This window comes from Panthera onca, chromosome B3 (genome assembly GCF_046562875.1).
Source record: "Panthera onca isolate mPanOnc1 chromosome B3, mPanOnc1 haplotype 2, whole genome shotgun sequence".
NCBI lineage: Eukaryota > Metazoa > Chordata > Mammalia > Carnivora > Felidae > Panthera > Panthera onca.
Genome location: NC_138344.1, coordinates 110,039,584 through 110,061,247, shown reverse-complemented (window position 1 = coordinate 110,061,247; position 21,664 = coordinate 110,039,584). Strand labels below are relative to the sequence as shown.

The following is a 21,664-nucleotide window of genomic DNA, read 5'->3' as shown; positions in this document are numbered from 1 at the left end:
AGAAGATACAGAACAGCCTTCAGTACAAGCACAGTAAGTTAACCCAACAGCCTTACAAGTCCAACTCAACGACAGTCTACCAAAATTTGACTTCAAAGCTGATGGCGAAGCTAGAATATGGGTTGAAGTTCAGAAATGATGCTCACAAACTATAAACGAACAGGGAATTATTTTAAAAGAAGGAGGGGCGCCTGGGTGACTCAGTCGGTTGAGCATCCAACTTCAGCTCAGGTCATAATCTTGCAATTCACATAGGGCTCTGTGCTGACAGCTCAGAGCCTGGAGCCTGTTTCAGATTCTGTGTCTCCCTTTCTCTCTGACCCTCCCCCGTTCATGCTCTGTCTCTCCCTGTCTCAAAAATAAATAAATGTTTAAAAAAACAAAATTTTTTTTAAATGTTAATTTTTGAGAGAGAGCAGGCAAGCAGGGGAGGGGCAGAGAGAGGGGGAGACAGAGGATCTGAAGCTGACAGCGCAGAGCCCGACATGGGGCTCCAACCCATGACCTGAGCCGAAGCCAGATGCTTATCCAACTGAGCCACCCAGGTGCCCCTTATTTTATTTTTAAAAATATGTATATTTTTAATTTTAGAGAGAGACAATGCAAGCAGGGGAAGAGGGGGGCAGGGAGAGAGAGAGAAAATCTCAAGCAGGCTACACACTCAGCGTGGAGCCCGATGCAGGACTTGATCCCACCGGCCTGGGATGGCGACCTGAGCCAAAATCAAGACTCAGATGCTCAACCAAATGAACCACCCATGCACCCCTAAGAGACTTCATTTTTAAGTGATGCCCCCAATTTGGGACTTGAACTCACAACCCCAGGTCAAGAGTCATATGCTCAACCGACGAAGCTGGCCAAGGCACCCCTAAAGAAGGATATACATTTTTAAAGTTTATTCATTTATTTTTGAGGGGGCCAGTACACAGAGAGAGGGAGACAGTAACTCCCAAGCAGGCTCTAGGCTGTCAGATGCAGGGCTCGGACCCACAAACCACGAGACCATGACTGAGCTGAAATCAAGAGTCGGACATTCAACAAACTGAGCCACCTAGGTGCCCCAAAGAAGGATATTTTTAAAGAAACAGAGTGACTTGGTTTTATTCTGTCTAGAGAATTCAAACAATTAACTACAAATCTGGCATCTATTTTAAAGCCCATTACACGTAAAAAGAAAACCAGAGCTGGCCAGTTTTTTAAAAGGCCAAGGTTATTGTTCTGTGGGGTGTCACTGACCTTACACCATCCTGACACACAAGAGCCACAAATGCAGGGCAAGGCAAATGCTTTCTGAAGCATGCTAGGTACAGGCTTACTCTTTCCTTTAGCACACTTGGAAGAAATAATTTCCATTCTGATGACAGAATACGTATCCAATTGTATACCCCTGGAAAACATGGCAAAGATCAACTAGCTAACTAATCTTAATTCCACCTTCCAGGACTAATTACTGTTAACATTTTGGTGTATTACCAATTTTGTTTTTTGTATGATGTGCCAAACAATAATGAAACACACAATGAACAAGAAACCAGTTCATATTCTAAACGGGTCAAGGGTGGGAGGGAGGGGAGGGTGGGTGATGGGTATTGAGGAGGGCACCTTTTGGGATGAGCACTGGGTGTTGTATGGAAACCAATTTGACAGTAAATTTCATATATTAAAAAAAATAATAATAAATAAGTAAGTAAATAAATAAATAAATAAATAAATAAACGGGTCAAACAGGAGAGACATTTTTAAGGCCCTTGATTACATGTGAAATTATTTTCCATAAAGACTGTAATAATTTAAACCCCCGGGGTGCCTGCGCAGCTAAGTCAGTTAAGTGTCCGACTTTGGCTAAGGTCATGATCGTGCGATTTGTGAGTTCAAGCCCCAGCTCTGTGCTGACAGCTTGGGGCCTGCAGCCTGCTTCAGAGTCTGTGTCTACCTCTCTCTCTGCCCCCTCTCCCCCTCACGCTCTGTTTCTCTTTCTCAAAAATAAACATTAAAAAAAAATTTTTTTTTTAAATGTAAACCCCAAAAGCAGGGTCTTGCACAATGCATAACAATGCATGTACACACACACACACATACACACACACCACTTGGTAAGTGAAGGATGTAATGGGCTGTTGGAGCCTACTCTTATTTTCAAAAACTATGTCAAGTTCTTTGTATTTGATTTCTCTCTATAAAATAGCCAGTCAATAGGTATGATCCATTTTTTTCCTTGTCTGCTTCTACTTTCTTAGGAAGCATGAATTAGACATAAAGCAAAGGAAAAGGGAATGAGATACTAAATTTTCAAAATGGATCTTTACCTTATTCCTCATAAAATATTATACCATCTGTCAATGAAAGCAAAGGAAAAGGTATACCAATGTGATTTTAGATACTAAAGAAGTCATCTTTAAAATGCCATTAACCTAGAGCACCTGGGTTGCTCAGTTGGTTGGGCGTTTGACTCTTGATTTCGGCTCAGGTCATGATCTCACAGTCTGTGAGTCAGGCCCTGCATCAGTCTCTATGCTGACAGCATGCAGTCTTGTTTGGGCTTCACTGTCTCCCTCTCTCTGCCCCTCCCTGCTCACTCTCTCTGGCTCGCTCTCTCTCTCTCTCAAAATAAATAAATAAGCTTTCAAATAAACATTAAAAAAATAAATTTAAAAGATTTTTAAAAAGGAGTACCTGGGCGGCTCAGTCGGTTAAGTGTCCGACATCAGCTCAGGTCATGATCTCACGGTCCATGAGTTCGAGCCTCTGCATCTGTGCTGACAGTTCAGAGCCTGGAGCCTGCTTTGGATTCTGTGTCTCCCTCTCTCTCTGCCCCTTCCCTCCCCACACTCTGTCTCTCTCTCTCTCTCTCTCTCTCTCTCTCAAAAATAAACCTTAAAAACAAAATTAAAAAAAAATTTTTTATAACATCTATTTATTTTTGAGAAACAGAGTGAGATAAAGCGTGAGCAGGGGAGGGGCAGAGAGGGAAGGAGACACAGAATCTGAAGCGGGCTCCAGGCTCTGAGCTGTCAGCACAGAGCCTGATTCGGGGCTTGATCCCATAGACTGTGAGATCATGACCTGAGCTGAAGTCGGACGCTCAACCAACTGAGCCACCCAGGTGCCCTGAAAGACAAAATCTTTAAAAATGCCATTAGCTAGCAATAGTTACTAAGCCAATGAAAATCACAAAAACAGTGAATAAACTTGCCACTAGCTGCATTCTGCATGACTGGATAAAAATTTCTTCTTAGCAATGACACAGAATATGTAGATGCACCACATAAATAAAATTTATGTTGGTAAATTTGGTACCAAATAAAATTCTAAGCTACACCAGTTGTGCACAGAGAAAAGCAACCTACCACCAACTGTTTAAACCTTGAAACCTACCTACTTTGTTACAAGAGTTTAATAAAATGAGGTAAAAATGAGTAGGCAACCTAGAGAGTGACAAGAAAAAGTACATCACGTGTGCCAGACAAGAGTTCTGGGAGTAAAGAATGGCATGATTCAAGAAGTGATTAAACATAATTTCTCTACTTCATGAAACCCAAACTTTTTGCATAAAAAGAAACTTGCAGAATGTTATTTCCAGTTTATGCATGAACTTCCTTATAACTACCCTCACTGCAATCAACACTGAAAAGCCAGCAAAATGTCCAACTAACTCGACGAAAGGAGGATTAATTACAGCTCATAAGGAGAGAGACTGATGGAGGTGGCCAGAAAAACAGGTCAGGCACCATCTTGGTCATGCCTTAACCATGAAAACACCAACACACAAACTTCCGGACCTTACACTCGAATAACCCCCACAGGCAGGGAGGGACATGCAGCACAATGAAAGCCAACGGGGCGCAGACACTGCACTGGTACCTCTTTGCCAAGTTATGGTTTCTGGATCAATGTCCAATCTTGCAAATCTGTTTATCTCTTCATCGGTCAGTGTGTTAGGGTCAGTCTTTTCAATGCCCAGTCTCTGAAGAGGCAGGAAAATTAAAACATCAGTAAGACAAAACACAAGCATGATAAATTTTTTAAAAATTTATCTCCGGAGGGAGTGCCCTCTAGGAAATATAAACCACGTGATATTCAGAAGGGAAAATTAGAATCCTTAGGCCAAACCTTTATTTCTTACGCTTTCTCACACACACAGGTGTTGTTAACATGTTTATCCCTATAACTGGGCCCCAGAGGCATTTCCCTAAACCTAGCCCGAAATAAGCATAGGGGCACCTGGTTAAGCTTCTGACTTGGCTCAGGTCATGACCTTACGGTTCATGGGTTCGTGGCCCATGTCAGGCTCTGTGCTGACAGCTCAGACCCTGGAGTCTGCTTCAGATTCTGTGTCTCCCTCTCTCTCTGCCCCTCTCCTGTGTTCTCTCTCTCTCTCTCAAAAAGTAAACATTAAAAAAATTTTTTTTTAAAAACACAAAAGCACAATGACCAAAAAGTGCTGTACCTAATTCACCAAGCCCAAGTGTATGAAAGGAAACACAAGGTACAAAAGCTTTCTCAAGCAGACAGTTGAGAACCCCAATTCACATGAAAAATTAGGAAGGGTAAAAATAAGTTATTAATCAGTAAAACTCTGTGTTAATCACCTTCACATGCTTTTTACACAGCACTGCATTTTTTAGTGCCTTCTTACTGTTCCAAAAGGCACAAAAAAAGTTTGTCTCTTCTTCCTCACAGAACTTGGAAATTTTATTTATTTACAGAGTATATGTATACAGGTCGCATCCTGAAATGGAAAGTGAGTGTAAAATGTATTCTCCTAAAAAAACAAAAATAAAATAAAATGTGTTCTCCTTTTTTTTCCTTTTCTATTTTTTAATGTTTATTTTTGAGAGAGAGAGAAAGAAAGAGAGAGAGAAACAGGGTGCGAATAGGGGAGGGGCAGAGAGAGAGGCAGACCCAGAATCCGAAGCAGGCTCCAGGCTCTGAGCTGTCAGCACCGAGCATGACATGGGGCTCAAACCCAGGGACCCTGAGATCATGACCTGAGCCGAAGTTGGACACCTAAAGGACTGAGCCACCCAGGTACCCCTCCTTTTTTTTTTGCCTAATGTGTGGTAGATCTGAGTGGGCTCCAGCAAGCCCTGTTCTTCCCACAGTTCCTTTTTTTTATACTGTGAAGACTTTGTTTTAAAATCTCAGATGTGGGGCGCCTGGGTGGCTTGGTTGGTTGAGCATCCGACTTTGGCTCAGGTCATGATCTCGCAGTCTGTGGGTTCGAGCCCTGTGTCGGGCTCTGTACTGACAGCTCAGAGTGTGGAGCCTGCTTGGGACTCTCCCTCTCTCCATCTCTCTCTGCCCCCTCCCCTGCTCATGCTCTGTCTCTCTCTGTCTCAAAAATAAATATAAACATTAAAAAAAAATTTTTTTAATAAAATAAGTAAAATAAAATCTCAGATGTATTTTCAGAGCTGGCCCTCACTGGCTCATCATAGGCCTCAGAAGCCTAGTACATGACATTGTTTACAGAAGTTAGCCCAACTCTCAGTCACTCAGCTGAGAATCTGCCACTGACACCCCACTCCGACTGGGCACACGGGGTGTAGACCGTGAGCACACTTTGCCACAGAGGAGGCCTGGGGACCCAGGAGGAGACCGAGGTTCTAGCTCAAACCTGGTGGGGGGCGGTGAGAGGGTACTGTGGCCTTGGGCAAGTCCCTTGATTTCAAATCCTAGAGACTTTTAAAGAATCATTTACACATTTAGTCCAGCACCTCCCCACATCTGACAGAAAGTTCCATCAGCAAAGGTAAGGTTAGACGTTGCCTGCTCTTTACATGCCTCTCAAAACATGACCCTTTTACAAAACAGAGCAATAATTAACTTACCTTACACACAGGATTTTTGGGGGTATGGAAACAAAGTAAGCTAGACATATCATAGTGTGTCTAAGTCACTTTTTCTCAAGTCCAGAAAAAAAATGCATATAAATAAATAAATAAAACATAATTGTAAAGCAAGTAGGGCAAAACATAAACGATGTAGCTCGGTAAAGGGGAGCTTCATGTACTACTCTTGCAACATCAAAATATAAAGTTGCAAAAAATTTAAAATAAATAAAACTATTGTTGCTAATAAGCAGCACATGCCATTTACTTAAGCTTACATATGCCAGGTTGTCTAAATAATATATATGTACAGGGCACCTGGGAGCCTCAGTCGGTTAAGCATCCAACTCTTGATTTTGGCTCAGGACATGATTTCACGGTTCATGAGGTCTGTGATCACACTGACAGTGTGGAGACTCCTTGGGATTCTCTCTCTTTCTCTCTGCCCCTTCCCTGCTCACAATCTCTCTCAAAATAAATAAACATTAAAAAATATATATATACATATAATTTCTTTCATATACAAAAGTGATGAATATATTTTCAAATTTTATTTTAAAAAACCCTCTTGTGCTATCCCTTTTGGGTCACACCCTCCCCAGATCTATAACCTCTGGCACCTACTGATCTATTCTCCATCACAACAGCTTTGTCTTTTTGAGGATGCCATGTACACGGAAGCACACAGTATGCAACCTTTTGAGACTGGCTTCTTTCACTCCACATAATGCCTCTAAGAGTCATTCAAATTGTGTGTATCAATAGTTCATTCCTTTTTATTGCATAAATGTACAGGTTTGTTTATCCATTCATCCACTAAGGGACATCAGAGTTGTTTCTAAATGTTGGAGGTTATTAGTTGAACTGCTAAAAACATTCGTGTTTCTGTATGAACACAACTTAACATTTGTCTTGGATAAATACCTAGGAGTAGGATTTCTGGGTCACAGGGTACAATGTATGTTTAATGACTATATATTTGTTTTTATTTTAGAGAGGGAGGGGAGGGGCAGCGAGAATCTTCAGCAGGCTCCACACTCAGCGCAAGCCTGATGCAGGCCTCTAACTCATGAACCGTGAGATCATGACCTGAGCCGAAATCAAGAGTTGGATGCTTAACCAACCAAGCCACCCGGGTGCCCTGGAATTAACAGTCTTCTTGACTGAGGGTGGGGTGTCAGTGCTGTATGTATTCCAGGACTAACCACTTATAATTTACAGATGGATGAGAGATACCCTCCACCACCAACCTTTGTTATGTATACAATGACCTTAAGGTTACGGTTATGGATGTAACTTGATCTAAAATAGGTATCTCCTTATTAATCACCCAACTTCATACAATTATCAAAAATGAACAGGGGAAAATCTCACCCGTAATCTTCGGATCTGGATATCAGAGAACTTTCTCACTCCATTTACGGATGGTACCAAACGATTAAAGAGAGCCTTAAAGAAAAGGAGGAAAAGGGCTTTGAAGTGAGAGGAACCCCCTGCCTTGCCACCTGCATCATCAACACCCAAGGGACCAACAACATTAGTTTGGGTGCTTCAGCCCTTTCAAAAGTGCCTGTGGGCCTCAGGAGCCTACCTTGTCTGTCTGGGTTAGTTCGTGGAACATCCGGGCATCAATGGCTGCAGCCACAAGGTTGTTGGCTGCGGTGATGGCATGGATATCACCAGTGAGGTGGAGATTAAACTACAAAAGAGCAGAGTCTTTTGTCAGTCTTTCACCTTCTCTGACATCTTTCCGATGATCATTGTATCGCAACCAAATCAATCCCTGTGTTAAAGCTAACAGAAACCTGACAGCAGCAGAGTTAGCAAACAAACACCCAGTACAAATCGCTCTTGAAAACATAAATTACAGACTGTGTAGCCTCACAAGAAATTGGTGTTTACCTGAAGGGACACGTCCTGTAACCACAAACCCCGTACCACCAGCATCAGGAGCAACCACGGGATACTGAGGGCACACTCCTGTCCTTTAGACTGTGAGCACCGAGGGGTTCATGAGGACAGCCCTGTGCCTGTATGCTCATACCATGCTCCCGTGTCTGGAGTTACCGCTCTGAATACACCTTGTGTTGGTCCTTCCCATTCCCATGCTTTGTTTCATCTCTTGCTTAAAAATTATTATTCCCAGTGAAAGCCAGACCTTGAAGTCCTTGTCACGTGAAAAAAACTAAGCTGTCTCACAAGCCTGCATATTAAGATGTTTTCCCCTTTCTGATTAAAAAGAAGTCATTTGTCCACTAAGAACTCTGCACAAAAAAAGTTAATCTCTGTAAGAAAAACTATAAATAAAGGTCCAAATGAAACCAAATTCCAGGCACTTTACCTCTTCCATGGGAATGACCTGGGAGTAGCCACCTCCTGCAGCGCCACCTACAGGGCAGGCCAAGGGTGAGGACTCAGGTTAAGTGTGTTTCTCCACCACTTGCAAATCAAATAAAAGCAAATTGGTTTTCGTCGCTGCTACGCACATGATCTATTTACTTTTTTCAACCATTTGGACAGCTTTGACCAAGTGTTTTCTAATTTTCTTTTACCAGTCTAAAACACTTGATCTCACTCATGCTGAATAGTCTCCGTTGAAATCTGACTCTAAATGACAAAACCATGAACACATACATATCTACTCATTATCTTTAGAGACAGGTTCCCCATGATTCCTAACATTTGTTAAAAGACCCAGCCTACAGTTACATAAAGGCAACTCTGCTCAATTTCGTACTCTCATAAATGCTACGCTGGCATTTTAAAAAAAGGAATGTTTAAAATATACACGCCAAACACAAACACAGAGACTGTACTTCTTCCTAAATAGGAGACACATGTTAGAAAACAGCTTAACTGCTAGCTTTTGCTGGTCTGTTTGGATTATTAACAAAAGACCAGTCAAAAATGTTCTGGTTATCAGTGAGACAAATGTCAATTTGAGGTTTAGATTTTGTGGGTTTTTTGTGAGGCAGAGACCACGCGATGAAAATGGGGCAATTAGTGATAAGAGGAAAAGCAGAATACTGGGTTCAATAAGCAGTGCAAGGGAACAGTTCATTCTGAAGTGGAAAGACGGTTGGTAAGACAAGCTCAGAGTGTACTGAGTCGGGACATTTATAAAATATATTACTACAGGCAGAAGAGCAAAGGTGTGCCCTGTGCAGCAGTCTCTAGAACAAGCAGAATATGTGATGCTCTCACCGAGCACATGAGAACGCTAACTCTACGAACTTACGATTAATGAAAATACTTTAAATGAAAAGAGCATGTTTGCAGTACCACAGCTACCAAAAACGAAAGGTGGAGAGTGAATAGTGACGTCATGTTTTTGTGGAATCAGAAGAAACCCTGTGGGGGCAGTGCTGTTAAAGGGTCTGAAACTGACATGGCACCCACCCTGGCACTTGACAAAGTTACTCTGGGAGTCCCAGCCACTGCTGCTGACAACTGGTGGCAGCGGTAACTATCTCATATTAGAAGAGAAAATGCATACGCTGCGTAGCATAAAACACAGCGCAAAGCATATACTCAGTAACAGTAGGCTTTTCTTATTCCCAACAGGCTGAGACAGCTGTAGGGTGTCTTTGTTTCTAGAAAGTCAGCATGATGATCAGTACCTACGATTACCTTTATTGTTACTGTGACAGTTGACTCTTAGTCATAGAAAAGCACCTCTCGCTACATTATTACCCATCCCAGGGAACCCCTGTGCAGTGTCAAATAGTGACAGCAAGAGCTGGGATGATCTGATGAAAAGCCTTCACCAAAAGCATCACAATAGGGGCTGCACCACGAGGACATTCCCGGTGTCTATATGAAGACCATAAGCATTTCTGGGTCAAGCGGACCAGGGGGGACTGAAGGAGAAGCAGTGGCCTCTGGCCACCCAAGGTCTAGTGCTACTAATACCTTTTATTCCAAAGGTGGGTCCCTGAGAAGGCTGTCGCACACACGCAAAGACATTCTGATAAAGATGGGCGCCAAGGGCTTGCACCAGCCCAATGGTAGTTGTGCTTTTCCCTTCTCCCAGGGGCGTTGGAGTTATTCTTCAAGGTGAAAGCAAAAGAGGGAAAGTGAATTTATAGGAATTAAATTTATGTGAATCACTAAGCCAGACCTAGAGAATAATTTTTAACCTGAATAGTAAGGAAGAAGAAAGACCTGAAAAGGTTCTTTTCCAAGAGTCTTACTGAAGTTGCAAAAAAATGTTACATTTAAAAAGACTGTTGTAATTGAACCCCTCGCACTGTGAGGAGAAAATACATTTGATCTTATAGAGACACTGCTATAATTTTAATAGCTCGATGTAATCTAAAAAATTAGCTATTGTGTATAACTCAGCCAAACCATAAAAATAAATGCTCAATACATCTACTGAATAAAAAAATCTGGGGTTGAAAAGAAAAAAGGTGATTCCATCTGAAGACAAGCTTTTAAAACTCAACTCTTTCCCCTACTAGATGGATAACCTTGACAAATTTTCTCATCTCCAAAGGGTTAGAATCTACTCTTAATTACCTCACAGGGTTGCTGTTAAGAGTCGAATGAGACTAAACACATGTGAAAATGCCAAAACCAAATGAAAGAAAACTTCTCATATATATGCTAAGAGGAAATGCCATCTTTGATAATAATAATCAGGATTACGATTCCAAGTGCAAAGGAGTAACAACCATACCCGGTCACCACAACGTATTTTCCATCGGGTTGGTGCTTCAGGCGTTCCAGTGCTGACAGCAGAACCTTGGCCTTTGTCTCACCGTACAATTCTACCTCTTTGGAGAGCAGACCAATTTCCTGAGCCAGGCTGCCAATGGACTTCGGCTTGCAAGATCGTGATATGTCAATGTCACTTACAAGAAACAGAGAAAATATCTATCAATCTTGACTCACTGAACTTTTTTTAAAAACTTTAATTTTTTTTTTAATGTTTATTTAATTTTGAGAGAGAAAGAGCGTGAGTGGGGTTGGGGCAGAGAGAGGGATACACAGAATCTGAAGCAGGCTCCTGGTTCTGAGCTGTCCACACAGAGCCCAACGTAGGGCTTGAACTCATGAACCATGAGATCGTGACCTGAGCTGAAGTTGGACGCTTAACCGACTGAGCCACCCAGGTGCCCCTTTAAAATTTTTTTCAATGTTGATTTTTGAGAGAGAGAGAAAGAGAGACAGCATGAGTGGCAGAGGGGCAGAGAGAGAGGGAGACAGAATCTGAAGCAGGCTCCAGGTTCAGAGCTGTCAGCACAGAGCCCGACACGGGGCTCGAACTCACAAACTGTGAGTCATGACCTGAGCTGAAGTCGGACACTTAACCGACTGGGACACCCAGGTGCCCCGACTCACTGAATTTATTTAACCGCATCCTAGGAATGACCCACCCCGACCACTGATGGCACTTCTGGAGGAGGCACATATGTAGCCATAGTATCCGTGAGCTAAAAACAGATAATCCACAAAGTTTTAAACCCGTAAAATTTTATTTTTACCTGGGAACAGGTGTCTTGAGATTAAGGCTGTTATACTGGATCGTCCACTTTCCTGGCTTAAATTTCTCCAGGAAACGCTTTGCACTCTCTACTGTGCTCTAAACGAAAGGTCACAAATGGAACTTAGAAGAAGTGGTTATTTTAACTTCCACCTCAATTCCAAATCCCAGGTCACTCCAGTTCAACCACAAAATGAACAGCTTTATGACCCCCCTATAAACATGCTTCAATCCTAGGCATGTTTGAGAGTTTGAGAGTTTGAGCCCCTAGAATCTACAGCCGCTAAAGTGCCCTGGGTTCGCCCCATCTCAGCTTGTGTGTGTATCAACAAGGGCAAGCAAGACAAAGTGCACTTAGCAAAGCTGTGGGTTCGCACTTTCCTTTTCCTGAGGTTCTGATACTCCAGAGTAAATCCCCATTGTGCCATCCCTACCTTGCCCTACTAATAGAACTGGTTCTATATCTCTGTTCTAACAGTCCCTTTTTCTCCTTCAATAGATTCACATCCTTACTTAAAAGCAATAACTTGAATTCTGGCAGCTTTTCACAACCATCAGAAAAACTTTTTTTTTTTTCCGGCATACAACAGTATTAGTTTCAGCTGTACAACACAATGATTCAATATTTGTATATACTGCAAAATAATCACAGTAAGTCCAGTTAACCCCCAGTGCAGAAATTTCCATTCACACGCACCTGCATTAGCATTGCCACCGTCATGGGCCCCACACCGCCAGGAACAGGAGTGATGAAGCCCGCCCTCTCTTTGGCCTCATTGTAGGCCACATCACCCACAACTTTTCTCCCATTCGGTTTTGTATCATCTGGTCAAGGGGGGAAAAAAAGCAAGGCAAGGTCTCACAATTGCAATCGTGGTGTTTATTTCCAAGTTAAGTGATTGAGTATGACAGCTTGCACCAATAACTAGAGTTTAGGGTGTGTATTCCCATCAGGCTCAAACATCTACTCTACTAAAAAGCTATAGGATGACAGGTGTTTGCTATTTTCTAGGTAGAAACTTACTTTATCCGCAAAAATTCACAAGTTGCATAAGTGGTGTTTCAGAACCAGGAGAATCCTTTTGCAGTCATGTGGCAAATAAAATACCAACTGTTTTTTATTCTTAAAACCAACTACCCAGTATGTAATGAGCACCTTTTAAAATGTTAATTTGCCAAGGCCTACAAAGGAATTTTTTGGTGCACAAAGCTCCAACTATGTCACAGCTGCCAGATACCGTTTCTACAGCAACTGTCAGCACTTTGTAAGCTCCATGCGTGAGCTGGAGGAACAATTCAACATCCAATTCCAGAGACAAGCAGCTACTTAAATGTATGCAAAAGGCAAAGAATATAATTACGCTTCCCTTAAAAGGAAATCAGAACAACTACAAATCTCACCAGCAAAGAACACCTATTCGAGAGAACAAAACCCAGTGATGCATCACTGCTCACTCACACAAAGTACCTCCTCTACTTGGCTTCAGTGCACTTCCGGGAGGGGCTGGGGGACAGGGCTAGACCCTGCAGCTCTAAGGCTCCCGAGGCAGGATCTGGTAGGATCTTAGCCATTTCACCTCTTCTGTTTGATCAGATCACCACAACCGACAGAGCAAACTTTAGGATGTAGCCAAAAGTCAGACTTCAAGACATCTAAGTTCTAGGATCAGCTGACTGCCAGTCCTTAGCCTCTGTGGGCTCCTTCCTGACCAGAAGGCCAAAGATTGCAAAGGACTGACACTACCTATTTCACAAGCTCGCTGAGAATTAAGTCAGAAATTGTGTGCATTCTTGAAATCGAAAAAGCATTCTCTAGGGGCGCCTGGGTGGCTTAGTTGGTTTAGTATCCGACTTCGGCTCAGGTCACAACCTCGCGGTTCGTGAGTTTGAGCCCCGTGTTGGGCTCTGTGCTTTTTTTTAAAAAGCGTTCTCTAAACATAAGGGTTTCTCTTCCCATCCTAGATACATAGGATATTTTCTATATGTACTATAAGGAGCTGGAGAATATCTCTCCTTGGGATAGTTTCAGGTTGCTAAATTATAAAGCAAGCTACCACAGAACATTTCCTCTCAGAACCCTATAGTCATTTCATTTTTTTTATTTAAGTTTTTTTTTAATGTTTATTTATTTTTGACACAGAGAGAGAGAGACAGAGCATGAACAGGGGAGGGACAGAGAGAGAGGGAGACACAGAATCTGAAACAGGCTCCAGGCTCTGAGCTGTCAGCACAGAGCCCGATGCAGGGAACTCACGGACCGTGAGATCATGACCTGAGCCAAAGTCGGACGCTTAACAGACCAAGCCACCCAGGCGCCCCTACAGTCATTTCAAAATGCCAAGGAGCTATGGCTAAGAGCTACTGTACAGGTTTCAATAGTCTAACATGGACATTAGTCTAAAATGCCCTGTACCTCTTCCTATTTATTCATGCTAGTCATTTTAGTGTCTTTATATATAGGAGACATATCAATCACTGTATAACTGCTACACTAGATGAGCTCTGTTTTGCTCCTGAATCAACACTATTAGGGTTGACCCGAGTGCCCTCTGGTATATGGCCAGTGTTTTGTGTAAAGTATGATGTGGTCAGTAGAAAAAGTGACCACTTCTCAAACTAAGTGTATGGTTTCACTAACCAATAAACATTCTGGTTATTTATCTGAGCCCTAGAAGTTCTCTTTCATTGTGAATTATAGGTACAAAATCCAATCACTGAGTTACAGACCAGTGGGTGGACTGGAGGAACTAAATACTATTCTTTGCCAATGTTCATTTTCAAGGCATCATGTTCTGTAATTGGGCCATATCCTGACTTATATTTTGATTATTTAAATCATTTGCAGGGCATCTGGGTGGCTTGGTCAGTTGGGTGTCGGTTTGACCCTTGATTTTGGCTCAGGTCATGATCTCAGGCCCCATGTCAGGCTCTACAGACAGGATAGAGCCTGCTTGGGATTCTCTCTCTCTCTCTCTCTCTCTCTCTCTCTCTCTCTCTCCTTCCCCCTCCTCATGCTCTTTTTCTCTCAAAAAAACTTTAAAGAAAAAAAGTCATTTGCATGGTCCACGCAGGGATAATATCCTAAGACATTTGCCAAATTAAGAATGAATTAAGGGGGCGCCTGGGTGGCTCAGTCGGTTGGGCGGCCGACTTCGGCTCAGGTCATGATCTCACAGTTGGTGAGTTCAAGCCCCGAGTCGGGCTCTGTGCTGATAGCTCGGAGCCTGGAGCCTGTTTCAGATTCTGTGTTTCCCTCTCTCTGACCCTCCCCCGTTCATGCTCGGTCTCTCTCTGTCTCAAAAATAAATAAACGTTAAAAAAAAAAAAAAATTTAAAAAAAGAATGAATTAAGTTGTTTTTTTTTTTTTCCAAAAAAAAAAAAAGGAATACTTTTAAGATTCAAGTTCAGAGCAGAAGAGAAACACATAAAAGCAGCCTTCCTGCTTGGCTTACTAAAGATAATTTGAGAAGGAAACAATAAAATCCAGCCTTATCAAAACTTATTTACTAAATACCCCAGATCAGTAAAAACACAGCTGACCAGATATTGATTTGCTCTTACTCATATTTCAACATCTATGTGAGGAATAAATGTGAACAGGATGGGGAGTTTCATGTTTAAGTCAACATTTCATGCCTGTGGGACTCAAGATTCCTATCCAGGTGTTTTTTTCTTCTATCTTCTCAAATCTCTCAAATCCCCCTCCCCGCCCCCCAAAATGCCAAAATGCAGAAATATGATACAGAAGATGCAAGGTTTTAAACAGAATGGGCTTGAATGTCATATCACAAGTACTCAAAGTGAGGAGTTGTAGGAGAGCAATTTCTTTATCACCCATTAGATAATTACACTACAAGAAAATGAGTGATCAATTATGAGCTACTGTCTTAAAAGCACGGTAAGGAGAGTGGGAGGGAGGTTAAAAATGGTGAAGGCTTGACAGTGACTAATGTTCCTGGCAGCTTAGTGTCTATGTTTCAAACTTGAGATGGGAAGGGGGAAAAAAAACCCCAATATTCTTGCTGAAACTCCCTTCAACAATTCAACAGGTGGGAGTGCCAGCAGTTAGAGGGCATAAAGCTAGACAAGGAACTGCAGAGACCACGGCTCCAAGGTGGAGGACAGCACAGGACACCACACACAGTAAAAGAGACACCAGGTTCTGTGGGAGGGGAGGGAGGGAGAGAAGGATTTTCAAGAGAAGGAGAGATAGAGAGGAAGTGGCTTAAACTGAAGATCAAAGTAGAGTTTTTCCGACCACATAGCCCAAGGCCTGCCCTGGTGTGTGATGCACAGAAACAGCTGTCTGATGAAAGGCTGTTCCTTTCTTGAATCTGTGAGGCACAGTTATTCACTGTATCGTCCTGTCAAATTTTGAAAACGTCACCATGAGGGAATCACCCACTGCACAGAGGATGCGGGGATAGAAGCCGCCAGGGACAAGCAAGGCGCGGGCAGAGAAGGGCACGTGGTCCACTCGGCAACACGTGAAGACACGTGTTCAAAAGTGGTGTGAGATAAACGGCCACAGAGCTGGCTGAAACCAGGGTGGGGCTGAGGAGTTTGACAGGTAACGTGGGAGGAAGAAGCTCCACGTCAAGACCCACCAACACGGCAAGAACTCGCAGATGGATGTGCGTGGGAGTCAGCTGGCCGTGGGAGACCAGTAACCGACGCACAGCAGGGCGTCCACCTGCGAGGGTTAACACTCACTGGAGACACCGAAGACAGAAGACAGGGAAAATTTCCGATATTTAAAAACGAATCTGACACAGGGAACAATTGGGAGGGGATGACGGTGCGCTGGCTTTACTCTCTCTGCCTGGAAGGGTCTGGGCCCAAGCCTTCTCAGTAAAGCCCTCCTATGGGAGTCTTGGCGAAGCTAGCCCCTCTCCTGGAGGCACCCGAGCATTCTGCAAAGATCACGCTGCATTTTAAATCCACTCATCCTTTGTTAAAAAGGGTTAGGGTTAGCACTTCGAGCCTGAAACGGGACAAGAGGTTCTCACATAGGCTTCACGTGATGACCTAGATGTCTTCCTCTGCCCACCCTACACCAGACAGCACCTGCATCCTCCAGCAGCACTCACCCGGGATATAATTGATCCCACAGTCGATGACTATTGCCCCAGGCTTGATCCACTCCCCTTTTACCATTTCTGGCTGACCAGTTGCAACCACCAGGATGTCACCTTTATTTACCTAGGAAAAGAGGATTTTGATTTGAGAAATTAAACAGTGAGACATAAAACAAACAAATAAAAATGTACATGTGGAACAGACATCCCTGAGCTTTGTATGAACTTGTTCAATGTCATCAGCTATTTTATGCAGACCACACACCACGTCTGACAGTTCCTATGCTGGGCTCATTCCTCCATGTGCCAAAATGCTCTCCGCTACTAAAATCTTCCCGAATGGGGAACGTGATGAAAACACGTAGGGCAGGGAGGAGCACTGGCTTGGAGCCACAGGCCCGGCTCTAAATTACGAGGCGTTGGGAGGCTGCCCCCTCTCCTATGCAGTACGGGGACCAGCACCTCCTGCAGACCACTGCTTCGGGGGGATTAAAAGAGAAGGTGCGGGGGCGCCTGGGTGGCTCAGTCGGTTAAGCGTCCGACTTCAGCTCAGGTCATGATCTCACGGTCTGTGAGTTCGAGCCCTGCGTCGGGCTCTGTGCTGACAGCTCAGAGCCTGGAGCCTGTTTCGGATTCTGTGTCTCCCTCTCTCTCTGACTCTCCCCTGTTCACGCTCTGTCTCTCTCTGTCTCAAAAATAAATAAACGTTAAAAGAGAAGGTGCGTTGTCAGCCGGGATAGGTACACGTGAGAATTCTTAGGCTCCAGGATCTGATGCAGAGTCAAGAACAAGATGTGACAGGGGGCACCTGGGTGGCTCAGTCGGTTAAGCGTCCGACTTCGGCTCAGGTCATGATCTCACGGTCTATGGGTTTGAGCCCCGCATCAGGCTCTGTGCTGACAGCTCGGAGCCTGGAGCCTGTTTCGGATTCTGTGTCTCCCTCTTTCTCTGACCCTCCCCTGTTCATGCTCTCCCTCTCTGTCTCAAAAATAAATAAATGTTAAAAAAAAAAAAAAAAAAAAGAACAAGATGTGACAGGGGTCCAGGGGACCACCGTCCACATCCCCCTCAGGAGCACCTCCACCTCTGAGGCCCCCACTGTGTCACACATCTGTGATCTGGCTGCTGTGATCCACCCCAGTTTCCATACTGCGAATCCCTACCTTCCCACGAGGCAGACCGGTAAAGAATACGATCAGAACAAAATATGTACAACCTGGGCAAGTTTTTAAGTAGAATTTGTTTCTTCATCATGTAAAATGAGACAAGAATTGAGGGAGTTGCTGTAGGGGTTAAATGAGATATTGAATGAAGTACATGGCAGTTTCTGCACTCAAAACCAGGTGAGAACGCCCACCGCCCATGTGTGCGCACAGGCACACACAGAACCCTTCCACTCGGCTGCGGTCCCCTTACCTCCTCGCCTAGGTTGGCGGTCTTGGAGTGGCAGGTGGTCACTGTGGCGTGGTTCCACAGAAGCAGGTCATGCATGGGCGCACCGACTATCTTACTGCGCCCGACCACCACGGCGTGCCTTCCAGCAATCTGCACCCCTGAAAGAACAGCCAGGGTGAGTCAGAGTGTGGGGAGAAGTCGCCCTCTTCACACACCGCCTAAATGGGAAAATTCAGAACAAGTGCACAAACACGGGTTCTGAGCATCAAACAGAAATCTTCCTAAAAACATCCCTTCTTTGGCAATAATAGTCTCAGCTCTAGGGTTTCAGCTGCAAATTGGGACTTATACTGTGCCTTTCTTGCTGTGGGTTTTGGGGAGCAGACTAAGCCAAGATCCATTCATTGAGTCATAGGAGAGTGGGAAGAAAACCTACACTCAAAGAAGAAAGAAACCCTGACATACAGCTAAACAGCCATATGGAAGACAGTAGATTTACTTACATGGGAAAAATAGTTACAACAAATAGGGTACATATGACGTGCTGGACAGAAGCAAAGGAAATTAGAGGAGTATCAGTAATTCTTTCCAGCTCTGGTAAGTTTATTTATGTAGTTCCTCATCCAGATTTCTCTTTTGGCATAGGGCCTGAGCCACAGGATTATTTGCAGGGAAGTGATAAAGGGGAACTTTAAATGTAGCAGAAAGCTTTCTTTTTTGATGACTCAGCATCCATTCTTCTGGCACTATCCCAATGTCCTTTCCAGGACTGACATACTCTACTCATTAAAGGAGATGATCTGGGTACTCCCCCACATTTTTTTTTCTTTTTTAAATATTTTGTTTATTTATTTTGAGAGAGAAAAAGAGAGAGGGAGAGAGAGAGCGAGCACATGATCACAGGAGGGCAGACAGAGAGGGAAAGAGAGAATCCCAAGCAGGTTCTGTGAGTCAGCCTAGAGCCCAATGTGCAGCTCAAAGTCACAAACCATGAGATCATGACCTGAGGTGAAATCAAGAGTTGGACGCTTAACCGACTGAGCCACCCAGGCGCCCCTCACTCACATTTCTGTCCCTGGCCAATGAGAGCTAATCGTATGACTGTCAGGCACAAGGCTGGAGATGCTCAGGGCAGCCAAGGAGAGCCCAAGAATGAGCCACCACAAGAAGAAAGCAGGGGTAAGACCTCAAAGACTCCACCTGAACTCCTCTATGCAGCCCGGCTTGAGTGGACTCTTGCTTATTTAAGGTGGCTTATTTTAAACTGTGCTTCCTGTATAACATTAATTTTATTCAAAAAAGATAAGCTTCTATGTAATGCTAATATCATAAGCATCTAGAAGTAAAGCCCTCAAAGTCTGAGGTGTCTGAAAGGTACCTTATTATAGACTTTCGAGGATTCAAAGAAGGACTTGAAGCTGTGTTGGGGCAGAGAAGCTGCTGTGGCTCATGGGATTTGCTTCTGTAATGCATCGTTTGCTAAATATGCTTTAGAGTACATAAATTTAGTTGGAGGACTGAACAGTAATAGCTGTCCCGAGGCTTACAGCTTAACCTTTTCTTGCCAACCACAGAAAATTTTCATATACGTTGGCCAGCATTTTCCACTTGAAACTTCTGATCCACTTCCTTTAAATAGGACACATTTCCTGGTAAAAAATAACCTCTGCAAAAAGTGTTCATGATGAAATTAAAATACCAAGATGTTGACTAGGTGGTGGGGTAATATGGCCAACTGTTCAAGAGATCTGTTTCCAGCCATCTGTCGAGTCCTCAAACTCAACTCAGCGCCCATGTGGGGGGTTGGGACTTTTCACTTTGTCTGAATTCTTAGGACTCTGTAAGTTACTTTTCCATAAAAAGCAAACTTCTTTGAAAACAAACAAACAAAAACTAATAAAAACAAAAACAAATAACTAAATAAATAAATTTCGTTGAACTCAAATAACCCTGAGCTCACATCTTGACATGGCTGCCTCTGGGACAAGTTATGCGTCTCTCGGAGCCTGTTTTCTCAAGCTGTCAAACAGTAACAGTACCTAATCCATAGAGCTGTCGAAAAAGTTGAGAATTTAGGAAAAGCCCCCAGCCGACAGGTCGTTGTGCCAATCAAGTCCATTCATTTAGGGCCCACAGTGTACCTCCCCCTTACCTCCATGGGTCAAGACCAGACCCAAGAAACGGTGCTTTGTTTTCACATTTGTTTTTACCTGTCTCTTTGATGAGCTCCAAGCATCCTTTAGGTGTACAAGGGATGAAACAGTCATGGAGGTCACCTCTAGCAAGTTTTCCAGCACTGATGCTAGTCAATCTAAAACAATTAAAGCAATGAAGGGAGAAATAAAGATAATTAGATGTCTTTACTCTCCAGAAGCACATATGGTTTGTTCTGGAAACAGAAATATAATTGGAATCACGCAACGTGATACAGAGAGCCGAGGCACACTCACCCATCCACATCCTTTTCGGGTACAATGGCATTGACCACTGCTTCGGTGTTAATGGGATTCTCTGAATCTAAAGGTAGCTGCACTATGAAACCATGTACAGTGAGGTCTTCATTCAACAATGTAACGTACCTCAACACCTAAAAGAAATAGCGCACACAATTTGTGTTATACACAGAAACCAAAAAGGTGGAGAAACACTTTTTGGTTGCCCTATTTTCCCCCAGGAGTTTAATCGCAGTCCTCTTAGAATGTACCTCCCCTTGAACCTGAGAGCAATTCTAACACCATATGTAATCTTCAGTGTCTGCTAAGAACACCATCAAGAAAAAGAGCTAAGAACTTTAATAGCAATAGCCGTGTTACTCACCCAAACCAAGATCTGTGATGACAGAAACGTTCTATAATGTGCCCTTTACCACACAGTAATGTCTACTGAATGCTTGTAAACATGGCTAGCACAACCAAGGAATTGAATTTTACATTTTGTTTCATTCTAATTAAACGGCCACAGGGGGCTAGTAGCTACCCCACTGGACACAGAACGTAGAACATTTCCATGACCTCAAGAAGTTCTTTCTCCCTCCTGCCCCTTCACAGTTACCCCTGCACCCTCAGGCAACTACACTTCTGAGTTTAATCACTCATGACCTGTTTGGCCTATTCTTGAACATCACATAAATGGAATACATATTTGGTTTTTATTTATTTATTTTTAAAACATTTTTTTTTAACGTTTATTTATTTTTGAGACAGAGAGAGACAGAGCATGAATGGGGGAGGGTCAGAGAGAGGGAGACACAGAATCAGAAACAGGCTCTGAGCTGTCAGCACAGAGCCCGACGTGGGGCTCAAACTCATGGACCGTGAGATCATGACCTGAGCCGAAGTCGGCCGCTTAACCGACTGAGCCACCCAGGCGCCCCCATATTTGGTTTTTAAAAGACAAACAGCTACAGGTCCAGGATTGGTTTGTAGTGAATACTGCAGGGGGTTTGAAGCAAAAGATACTGTGATCACGCACTGAGTATACACACAGCCATACCCCAGGATGGCACCATTTACTCTGGGTGTTTCAGAAATTTTCTGGAAGCAGAGTCTGCAAAGAAAGAATTACCTCGAGGTCTTTCATATGGTGAATGTACCAATCCCTAAAATTCCACTAAACCAAAGACCAGAGATGAAAGCACTTTAGCTGCCCCTCTTAACAGTCAATTCCTCACAGCTCACCTCAGATTCTGTGGCTGTTCTTGGTAACTTAATGTGCGTGGCTTTGATCCCAATCTGCAAAAATGAACATTTAAAACAGGCAAGAGAATGTCAGACATGGGCCCATTTCTTTTAACCAATATGACTAACAAATCAGATGGCCTTAATCACCCTTTCACCCTTGTATGCTTGCTTTTATTTATTTAAAGAGAGAA

General features: G+C 43.4%; 1 protein-coding gene across 1 annotated transcript in view; it reads right to left on the bottom strand.

Moving 5' to 3' along the window:
- Positions 1-21,664, bottom strand: part of MTHFD1 (methylenetetrahydrofolate dehydrogenase, cyclohydrolase and formyltetrahydrofolate synthetase 1) — a 62,196-nt gene that overhangs the window by 16,966 nt on the left and 23,566 nt on the right. Inside the window, exons 4-16 of the mRNA XM_060620019.3 lie at positions 21,471-21,524; positions 20,244-20,380; positions 20,004-20,104; positions 17,815-17,951; positions 16,411-16,522; positions 12,017-12,144; positions 11,321-11,418; positions 10,513-10,686; positions 9,744-9,880; positions 8,173-8,219; positions 7,423-7,530; positions 7,206-7,280; positions 3,862-3,964 (exon numbers count right to left, since the gene is read on the bottom strand). Coding sequence (XP_060476002.3) covers positions 3,862-3,964; positions 7,206-7,280; positions 7,423-7,530; positions 8,173-8,219; positions 9,744-9,880; positions 10,513-10,686; positions 11,321-11,418; positions 12,017-12,144; positions 16,411-16,522; positions 17,815-17,951; positions 20,004-20,104; positions 20,244-20,380; positions 21,471-21,524 — 1,411 coding nt within the window. The remainder of the gene's footprint in view (positions 1-3,861; positions 3,965-7,205; positions 7,281-7,422; positions 7,531-8,172; positions 8,220-9,743; positions 9,881-10,512; positions 10,687-11,320; positions 11,419-12,016; positions 12,145-16,410; positions 16,523-17,814; positions 17,952-20,003; positions 20,105-20,243; positions 20,381-21,470; positions 21,525-21,664) is intronic.